The sequence below is a fragment of the Danio aesculapii genome, chromosome 2 (assembly GCF_903798145.1).
Source record: "Danio aesculapii chromosome 2, fDanAes4.1, whole genome shotgun sequence".
Lineage (NCBI taxonomy): Eukaryota > Metazoa > Chordata > Actinopteri > Cypriniformes > Danionidae > Danio > Danio aesculapii.
In genome coordinates this window covers 36086429-36098040 of record NC_079436.1, presented here as the reverse complement: position 1 = coordinate 36098040, position 11612 = coordinate 36086429, and the positions used below count along the sequence as shown (strand labels likewise).

Sequence of the window (11612 nt, the reverse complement as noted above, 5' to 3'; positions counted from 1 at the left end):
TATTTTAAATTGATATAACAAATTGTGATTATATATTATATGAAATTATGAATAGCCTATCATAGATGTCACAGCATTAAATTCCATACTGTTTATTTCTTTGCATTTTAACTTTGAAAACTGTAAAATCCTGCATCTTCTCACATTTTGTATGAGATTTTTCTTTTATCTTGAGTTGGTGAGCCCACTGACAAAAGCCCTTCTGTTTCCTCTGCTCTGCTGGCCACGCCCACAGCGCTCCACGCCCATTATGATGCATTTTTTGAAAAGATTCTGAGGTAGACTTGAACTGAAAGAGGGTGGGTTTCATGGCCCTTTAAATATCTGCAAACATTATGTGGTATTTTATGGTATTTTTATGCTTTAGAAGAGTAAAAAAACTTGCATACAGCACCTTTAAGCTGTGTATTTTTACTTTTTTTATCTTTGTAATTGTGTATTACATTACAGTGTCATTGTGTACAAAGAAAATAAAAAATAATCAAATAAAAATAAATGAAGTAAAAAAAAGTTAAAACCTTACAAATCTAACAGGATCTGGTATTCCTTTGTCTTAATTCTGGTCAGAATTTGATGTTATTAATAACTTGTATCAACGGTTTAGACTGTTGATGGTGCTGATGGATATTCTCCTGACACACTCGTTATATATAATGTGCTATATTGTAGATCAGTGGTTCCCAACCTTTTTTTGCCTGAGAAGCCCTTTTCCCCCAGATAAGGCCCACCTCCACATTTAATGATATTGTCGTTCATATAAGTTTGTAGTATGTATGCCAAGAAAAGGTTGTTTTCAAACAAACGGTTTGTTTATTACTATATCTAAATATGTTTCCGCACAAATAATAGCCTAATGTAAAATATAAAAGCAAAACATCAGTGGGCCATTTGTATTGGTTCCACCTTGTGCACCCCGGTACATCCTAGCAATATCAATTGCAAGTTTTTAATAAATAATGTTATCCCATAGTTTAAATTTCAAAACATGTGTACAAAGTGCCACAAGATGGCAGTGTTCATAGACATTCATGAACTACAGCAATGAAAGAAAGAACAGAAGTTATAATGTGTGTGAGGGAGGAGGAACTCAGTGTTGACAGATCTGACATGATCTAATGGTGTCTGACAGAGACTGTGATTCAAACCATTCAGTCTGACTCTTCTCAGAGTTCAACACTTCAACAATGAAGCTTCATTCTCTTATTCTCTTCTGTGCTTCAGCTGGTAGGTCTATTTATTTAGTTAATTGTTACCTTTTGATAACATGTTAAATGAATCTAACTTAAAAGTAAAAAAGGTTTTTACAATGTTTTCTTTTTCAGCTTCAGTCTTTGGAAATGACATCAAGCCAAACATCACAGATGTTGTTTATGAGGAGGGTTCAAATGGTACAATATTCTGCAGTCATTATCCTGGAACTGGAGATTATATTCACTGGTACCGTCAGTATGGAAGATCAAAACCTGAATTTCTAGTTCTCATCTATGGTACTGCAAATAAAGGTGAAATATCAAAAGTAGACCCAAGATTCTCTGTTAAAGTTGAGAAAAAGGAACGAAACCATGCAGATTTGAAGATCTCCTCTGCTGCAGTATCAGACTCTGCTGTGTATTACTGCGCTCTGCAGCCCACAGTCACAGGAAACACAACAGCTCTAGACAAAAACTTGATACAATCAGACACAAGAGAGAAACACTGAAGCGGATGAAAAGGACAGTGAAAATGAAGGACAGTGATAATGAAGCTGAAACGGCCACTTGCAGTAATATAATCAGAACAGTGTATAAACCCCAAAATGAATCAGACGATTGTTTAACAATCAAAATCAATAACAACACTGTACAGTGAGTGAATCTATAGCACAATACAGATGGAGATGGTGAAATCTCGACAGTCCTGTGCTTTTGGTGACAAATTAGGTTGGAAGATTTAAAAAACTGTCATTGATTCTCACATGTTCAGGGCTGTTAATGTCTGCCACAGGAAGGCAAGTGTTCACACATTCACATGCTGCTATTTTTCTAATTATATGTACAAATAAATAGATAATATTATTAGAAGGCAAATATTTTTCAGATTTGCATCAGTTAACATATTCATAAAAAATCAGATGAAATTAGAGTGAAATTTAAGCTGAATTTAAGCCACACCTTTATATATATCAAGTATGTGTGTGTGTGCGTGCGATGTGCAGTGACTTACAGCTCAGAGACTGAGAGGCTCAACAGAGAATTGAGCTGATCTTCAAACATGAACACAAGCTTTATACTGATTATATGTGTTTATTTAACTTTGTTTGTACATGCTTTGAATGTTTGTGATTTTTTTTGTCAAACTTGATTTTACTATTTCTTTTATGTCTTGCTTTTTGTTTTTGACAGGTTTGGTGTGTGGAGACAGCATTGAAGCAGATAAAGGGACAGAAAACACATCTGAAGAAACAGAAAATATTAAGCTGAGCTGCTCATATAGTACAAGCAGTGATTATGTTTGGCTTTACTGGTTCAGACACATCTCAATGGAGAACCTCCCCAGCCGGCCCGACCATCAATTTTTGAAACATGGTTAAAATAAGGTCATATGTGTTTTAACGTTGAACTAATGTTGAGTTGCTTTTCTTCGTTGGTAATGTTCTGTTTATATTTGCCCGTGATCACAAACCAGCTTTGTCCTCGTTTCTTTATTGATTATGTTATACTATTGTAAGAGGCTAAATTATCATATGCATTTGTTTAAATGACAAAACATGTCTTTGACTCAAGAAGGTCCATACTGACTCCAAAGGCAGATACTGATAAGATCAGGGCCTGCTGTGTGGACTTTGGGGGTTTTACCATGTGGTCACATGTTGATTGGTCAGTTTGAATGTCTCAGCATTTGGGCTTAAGTCACATGGTCAAGAAAGATACCAAATAGGTGGTAAAACACTGCTCTGTCTCTTTTCCTGGCCTGTCTTTTCCTGGTCTGCTCCTCTCCTTCTCTGGAGTCTATCTTCTCTGACTCTACTGCAATCAGGCTAACTTCTGGGCCTGCTCTCTTTGTCATCTCTCTCCCTCCCCCTGTCTCTTCGTCTACCTCTGGTAACTTGTTTTACATTTAAGCTGGGTACAATTTATATCATATGTTTTATCATTTCATATTTATCATTTTATACAGTTATTTGTTATTAATTCAGTTGCAATCATAGAGAATTAATGTGATTAAATCATTTCATTATCAAGTATTTGTGAATTACTTTTGATTTAACATCTACACTTAATTGCTCCATATTGCAATAACAATACAATCACATAATATCAACGCTCTCCCACATTTTAAACTATTAATACTGCCTTTATTTTTTGGTATAAGATTGCAGAAGAATGGTTTGACTAGAATGTACAGTTTTTTCCCATCAACACTGATAATTTTTTAAGTCATTCGGCAGAAACTAAAGTTCGAACTGCTGTGGTTTAAAACCCATTCTTACACTATGTTCTGGTGTGTGTTTTGTTTTCCTTTGTGTCTTCTTCCTCTCTCTTGGAATACTGCGGTTTACTCGTAGCAGTACTAATTGTGTGTGGTTTGTATGTGCGTTTAATAGAAGTATTAATTTAGTAGAAATTTTGCATCATTAATGTTATAAAAATTAAATGTAAATGAAACCGTATCAAGATCAGTGAAGTAGAAATATTCGGATGGATGAGTCAAAATTATTGAATGTGATGATATTATAGGACAAATTTAGATTAAATTAAAAATAAATGTTTGAATTTCACTTTGTATAATAGCAGATGCCAACTTAGTTGTAACCTAGTATTTCATTGACTGCAAGTTTTCTGGAAGCTCCAGTTGAGGGCATCAAGGACATACCGATGCCCTAAACCAGTGTCAGCCTGGACAGACATCTATTGCAGTTCTGTTACACCACACCAAACGTTCTGCTTTGTATGGATGTCTGACTACTACGGTGTTCTCTGAAGGTATTACTGAAGCAAAACAACAGCACCCGTTACAGTGAAATTTGTGTTCATAAAGGTTAGTGATTTGTGTGTTACAGGTCCAGTACATTTGTTATAAAGGTTAAATCCCAGCGAAAAGTTACTTTTAAAATATGCAAATGTTTTCTTCTTCCCCTCTCTCCAAACTAAACATTGGGTTGTGCTCGTTTTTGGTGATTTTCGATGTGATATTTGACTCATTTGCCATGAAGCTATAGTTCCCTCTTTCTCCATGTACAGCAAGGGTCTCAAGAAGTCCAGAAAAGGAACTAAAAACTTTGTCAAAACTTTGCTTCTATCTTCAGTGGTTCAACTGTAATCATACAAAGCTCAAAAACACATTGTGCATCAAAAGTATTGTACAAATAAATTGTTTGCTTTGCCTCATAGTAAACACACAACAACAGGTTAGGGTGTGAGCTTGCTGCTCGTAGTAAACACACACCCTGATCTGATGCGGGAGAGATTTACGCAAACAAACTTGTATTTACTGTTTGTTTTGCCTCAGTAAAGTGTTGTTGGAGCTTGGTATGTTCACAGTTGATCCACTGAAGTCACATGGAACGTTTTTTTGTGACTTATCTGGACTATGACCATCTCGGGACCATTGCTGTCTGTAGAGGACGAGGAGCATTTAATCTAAAATATTCTAGTTTGTGTTCTAAAGATGAGCAGGTCTCCAGGATGACACAAGTCAGTCATTAATAACAGAACTTATGTGAACATTTAATGTGACATTTTTTAAAAGACCAATGTAATAGTGAAATTTATCTACTAGGTGAATGGTCCTATTCACTAACGTGAGCCATCATTGTAGGACAAATGTGAACATGCAATTTTAATGATACTAATAATAATGGAATAACAATTGCTATTACTGTTGTATTGTGATTTAGTTATAACAGTCAAATAGGTCTGAACATGTCAAGGTGTAACTGTTGTGTTTGTGCGAGAGAATGGAATCATATATTCTACACGTTTTCTTAATGATTTACTGAAATATTTGTTTTGTACTCAGTTTTGCTGCAGTAATGCTAAACACAATACATGTTCTTTATGCAAAAAGACAAAAACAACTAAATATTTAGCATGCAGACCTGCAAAGTGAGGGCGCAATGTCACATTTATAGATTATAGCAGGAGTTTTCACTATTGTGAATGTGAAGTCCTTCATTCACAATGAATTGGAGTGGCAAACCTTATTATTGATTTTGTAGGATACTCACCAGGGGGCTCATGTAAGAAGACTTGTGTTGAATTCATACTAAAACATTGCGTACGGACAAAGCTGTAAATGTGCGTACGCAGTAAAAAATTCAGATGACTGCGTACACTGCGTACGCTGAATCCCACGCATATTCTCTTTGTAAATCCAAATTAACATGAAACTGAGCGCACGTGCACAAGCGCAAAACCCCTCCCTGCCTCCTACCTCTAATAAATATGGTAATGACTCTACTTTGGCAAAACCACATGAAAAAGCAATGGCAAAAGCAAGCAAAAAGAGAAACTTTGAACACAATGTGAATTGGAGGTGCTCCTATCGGAGGTAGACCGGAGATAAACAGTGTTATTTGCAAGTTGTTCTCCAGAATTAATAACAAAAGAAAAAAATAGAGTGGGAGAGTTTAGCTGACGAGGTTAACGCAGTGGGGTCTGAACTATCGTATTGTGTTAAGCTCATTTGAACATCACATATTATTTGCACACATTTATTAAATAAAAATGTTTCCTATTCACGTATGTGCATGCAGTCAATCGCTCCGATTACACTGGGAAAACCGGCGATCGCTGCAAATTGGCTTTAATGTTTGGCTGGTCAACTGTAATGGTATGGAAACCTTATAACCTGCTAGAACATGAAGATGATCCCATCCCATACAGCTGCCATTGCACGGCTCAAAGATACTTTGTAGTGTGCAATTGAACACAACTGCCTCTATGAGTCGCTAATGAAATAAAACAAACACACACAGAAGATCCAAGATGGCGCCGATGACGATGGCAGCCTCCGTGTCGTACTCTGCAGTAGTGTTTGTGTTTTTGTTAGTTTGTCCTGTCTCGAGTCATATTCCTACAATTAGTTTCACCAGAGACGAATTGTTGGACATTCGGGCACATACACCACCGAATATTTTTCCATTCCTGGATTTATCTGATGTTCTGTTGGACATTGTAGTCGGCGGAGCCGCAGTGCTACTCAAACACTTTCATGCGCGCAGACGAGGAAAGCGTGCAGGCGCGCTGGTGAAACTCAAACAGCGCGGATTTCGGACCGCGTTGCCTAGCATCCATCTAGCAAATCTCCGCTCTCTACCCAACAAAATAGACGAACTCATTCTGCTCTCTCTCAGACAAACAGGGATTTTCTGCATTCAGCTGCTCTGTGTTTCACGGAAACCTGGCTGAACGACACCATACCGGACAACGCGCTTCACCTACCGGGCTATCAGCTGTTCAGAGCGGATCGCGACGAAGAATCAACGCGGAAATCACGCGGTGGCGGGACGTGCTTTTACATCAATGAAAGGTGGTGTACAGATGTAACAGTTTTAAAAGAAGATGTGCTGTCCAGATCTCGAAGCACTGTTATTAACTGTAAGCCTCTTTACTCCCCGCGCGAATTCTGCTCGTTCATCCTCGTCAGTGTTTACATTCCTCCGCTCGCGCACGCGAGTCTGGCGATACAGAAACTAGCTGATCAGATCACGGTGTTAGAGCAACAACACCCGGACTCTGTTTTAATCATTCTCGGGATTTTAACAAAGCAAAACTGTCCCGTGAACTGCCAAAATATAGACAGCATGTTACATGTCCCACAAGAGACAGCAATATACTGGATCACTGCTATACTACAATAAAGGATGCATACCGCTCCGTCCAACGAGCAGCTTTGGGACACTCTGACCATTGTTTGATTCATCTCATTTCAACCTACAGGCAGAAACTGAAAACAGCCAAACCTGTATTAAGATCTGTGAAAAGATGGACTAAGGAAACAGAGCGGGATCTACAAGCCTACAAGTTTCCACCTCACTGACTGGAGTGTTTTTGAAGCTGCTGCAAACGATCTGGATGAGCTCACAGAGACTGTAACATCTTATATCAGTTTCTGTGAAGACGTATGCATTCCTACCAGGAATCAACTCACATACAACAATGACAAACCATGGTTCACTGTAAAACTCAGACAGCTACGTCAGGCCAAGGAGGTTGCTTACAGGAATGGGGATAGGGCCTTGTATAAGCAGGCCAAATACACACTGGAAAAGGAGATCAGAGTCGCAAAAAGGAACTATTCTGAGAAACTAAGGAGTCAGTTCTCTTCCAGCGACTCAGCATCCGTGGGGAAAAGTCTGAAAAACATCACAAACTACAAGACACCATCCCCCAGCACTGTAGACAATGAACGACTTGCAAACGACCTGAATGAGTTTTACTGCCGGTTTGAGAAAACACCCCACACCCACTCTGAACTGCTCTTCACGCCACCATTAACACCTCCACCACCCCCTGCCTCCCCCATACCTGCCCTACAGTTTAACGAAGACGAGGTGCGCCAGGTCTTCCGGAAACAGAAGAGGAAAAAAGCACCAGGCCCAGATTTTATAACACCAGCCTGTTTAAAATCCTGTGCTGACCAACTGGCCCCATCTTCACCCTGATCTTCACAGATCACTGGAGCTGTGTGAAGTGCCCTCCTGCCTCAAACGCTCTACCATCATCCCCATCCCAAAGAAACCCAAACTTACAGGACTAAATGACTACAGACCGGTGGCACTAACATCTGTGGTCATGAAGTCCTTTGAAAAACTGGTGCTGGCCCACCTGAAGGACATCACTGAACCCTCACTGCACTCTCTTCAGTTTGCCTACAGAGCAAACAGGTCTGTGGATGATGCAGTAAATATGGGACTGCATTATGTTCTGCAACACCTAGACAGACCAGGGACCTATGTGAGGATCTTGTTTGTTGACTTCAGCTCTGCGTTTAACACTATCATCCCAAAACTTCTCCTGCCCAAATTAACTCAGCTCTCTGTGCCCACCTCTGTCTGTCCGTGGATCAACAGCTTCCTAACGGACAGGCAGCAGCTGGTGAAGCTTGGAAAATTCTCATCTAGCATCCGCACAATCAGCACTGGCGCCCCCCAGGGGTGTGTCCTCTCCCCACTGCTCTTCTCCCTGTACACGAATGACTGCACATCAAAAGACTCCTCTGTGAAGCTCTTGAAGTTTGCAGACGACACCACACTTATCGGCCTCATTCAGGACGGTGACGAGTCTGCTTACAGACAGGAGGTTAAGGAGTTGGCTGTCTGGTGTAGCCACAACAACCTGGAGCTCATCACGCTCAAAACAGTGGAGATGATAGTGGACTTCAGGAGAAAACCCCCCTGCTCTCCCCCCACTGAGCATCATGGATAGCATTGTGGCAGCAGTGGAGTCATTCAGGTTCCTGGGCACCACCATCTCTCAGGACCTGAAATGGGACACTCACATTGACTCCATTGTCAAAAAAGCTCAACAGAGGCTCTACTTTCTTCGTCAGCTGAGGAAGTTTAACCTCCCAAAGGAGCTGCTGAAACAGTTCTACACCTCCATCATTGAATCAGTCATCTGCACATCAATAACTGTCTGGTTTAGCTCAGCTACTAAATACGATCTCCAAAGACTACGTCGAATAGTTCGGACTGCTGAGCGAATCACTGGTACAAACCCTTCCTACTCCCAAGAACTGTACTTATCCAGAGCGAGCAGAAGGGCTGCCAAAATCACTCTGGACCCCTCACACCCAGCACACTGCCTCTTTGAACTTTTACCTTCTGGTCGACGCTACAGAGCACTGCGCACCAGAACAGCCCGACACAGAAACAGTTTCTTCCCTCAGGCAATGCATCTCATGAACACTTGATGATAATAATTGCGAAACCAACATCACTACTTGCTATACACTTTATACACATGTACACTTATTTAACAACACACTTTACATGCCAATTTGCATATAACAGCTGCACATATAACGTTGTATATAGTAATAAACATGTACATACACTTGTCAATCTGTATATTTGCACTCACTGCTTACTTCTATTTTTTTTTTTTTTAATATATTTATTATCTGTTTTTTGTCCTGTCTCTGTAATTCTGTTGCACTGTAGAAGCTCTGTCACGAAAACAAATTCCTAGTATGTGTGAACATACCTGGCAATAAAGCTCTTTCTGATTCTGATTCTGAAATACACGTCCGCCAGACATGAAGTTGGCGTGGACCAACGCACATTGTCACGTTCATTCATCGTTAGTAAATCCAAATGTGAGCATGAAATCTGGCGTACGCAAAGTTTTTGTGCGTACGCAGCGTTGATACATGAGGCCCCTGGTGTTTGAGAGTTAAAGATGTATTTAACTGCTAGACTGATATAGATGTCTTTAGTGTTTTACACTTAATTCTTTGTCCCCAGTGCCAGCTTTTACCTCTAGCATTTCTCTCAACCTATAAAACATTAAACAGATGTAATGTATTTTACTTGTGATTCTTAGCGGTGGGTGATGTTTTCTGATTTTTTACTGCAGCCACTTAAGAAGTTTGTATTTTGTAAACTTTGTCAACAGAATTGTATTATGGAGACTGTGTTGGTTGAAGCGTAGTTTAGTTATTTAGTTAGGTATTATCTGTCTTTCTGAAGATGGTAACCCTTTACAATAATGCTGTATTAGTAAATGATAGTTAATGTATTTACTAGCATGAACAAAGAACAATACATTTAAAACATCTTTCATAATAAGAAAATACAGTTCATGTCAGCTCAGTGCATTCATATTAACAAGCATACATTTTGATTTTAATAGCATTGGGACATATTTAAATTAATTAAATGATTAATAAATGCTGTACAAGTATTCATTCTTTGTTCATGGTAGTAAATATTAACTAACTTCAACTCATGAAACCTAATTAAAAAGTGACCATTTAAATGTAGGCCTTTTTGAGTGTACTGCATGTATAGTAACCTGCATGGTTTTAATGAACTATTGTATGCTGTAAATGTTGCTGTATATTTAGAATAAATGAAATAATGTGAAATAATTTTTTATTAAATAAATTGATACACAGGCTAAGTTGTGTATTTGTATCGTGTATTTTTATTAGTAAAATTTGTTTGCTATATTTATGGACTTTGTGTTATATGTAATTTCCATTTAAGTTACGTTGAAATGTTACGGCGGTGAAACAACGTCAAGGTATCAACGTTGATCCAATTTGCAAAATTGAAAGGTAATTCAACCTTCATTCAACGTCTATAAAACGACCACAATTCACCCATGAAGAAGGTAAGAGTGTGAAACAATGTCGTGATTTCAACGGTGAATCACCGGTGGTTGTCCAACAGTGAAACAACATCACTATATAACGTTGATTCAATTTGCAAAATCGAAAGGTAATTCAACATTGATCCAACCATAGACTTGATTCAACATTGATTGGTATATACTTCTGCACACCGTTTGTGTAGCTCTGCAATAACACTTCTGAACCGCTAACTGGCAGTAGGTTATGTTCCTCTGTGCCGAGTTTCTTCGCAGGTTTTTTCTAAATGCTACAAGTAGCTCAAACTTGCTCATTCAGAGGTGGTAACAGGCAGACGTGCAACAACTTTAACCATAAGGTAAACACAAAATAAAAGTTTCCACCTGAAGCTCCTTCATGTAACTTAACACCCCGCTCCATCAGGCTCGCGACTCTCAGCACCACCCACGCTCGTCACCGCTACCAAGTCAACCAATCACAGAGCTTGCGCTACACATTGTTGCGATGTGTAGTTACATTTTTTGAGAGCCGCGCGTCGCCATCAGCCACGGCGAGGGCTATGCGACCGTGCAAAGGCTGCACCAGACCATACACGTGCGGTTGATGCAGAAGTATAAATTAGCCTTTAGGCAGTTACCGCTGTCGTCGAACAGTTAACATCTAGTGGCAGTTAAAACATTTTTAGAGAATCATTTTGATTAAAAAACTAATACTTTCATATTAATACAAAAATTATTAAACCTAAAAATTATTAAATGGATAGATCACCCAACTCTGAAAAGTGTCATTATTTACTTACTTTTGCGTATAGAAAAAATATATTGTAATATTGATATTACAGCAACATAATTACCATAACATAATTTTCATTCATTTGGCCTGCAGAGCTCAAAAGCAGAAAACAGGGGCAAAAACAAGTATTTGCTCAGCAGACCAATTTTTAATAAAATATTGCCATTTTATTGAGTTTTAATGAGGAATTTTTTCCCGTTAAGTTGAATTTTTTTATGATCAATTTTTTGTACCTTGTGGAATTTTTTTTCTGTAATTCAGTTTTTATTTCCAAAAATGAGAATATACAATTTTTACAATCAGATAATAAAATACTTTTAATGGATATTACCCCATATATCCCCCCTCCCCCCACCCTGTTCTAAGCACATCAGGAAACACAGAATAACTGTAGTTTAGACCAAGCTATTAGATAAACTACATTTAAATACATTTACAATCGTAGTATCAGACGAGGGTTAAGTGTCCAAGATTTCTTTGACTTCGCATCCCGAATCCCAAAGTTTTTGCATGACCTAGTGGAA

The 11612-nt window shown here is 38.7% G+C and overlaps 1 gene segment (V, D, J or C); it reads left to right on the top strand.

The window, feature by feature from the left end:
* Nucleotides 1-1149: 1149 nt before the first annotated feature.
* Nucleotides 1150-1699, top strand: LOC130238084 (T cell receptor alpha variable 13-2-like). The segment is given in 2 exon segments: nucleotides 1150-1224; nucleotides 1323-1699. Coding segments are annotated over 2 exon segments (417 nt in total).
* The last annotated feature ends 9913 nt before the right edge of the window (nucleotides 1700-11612 follow it).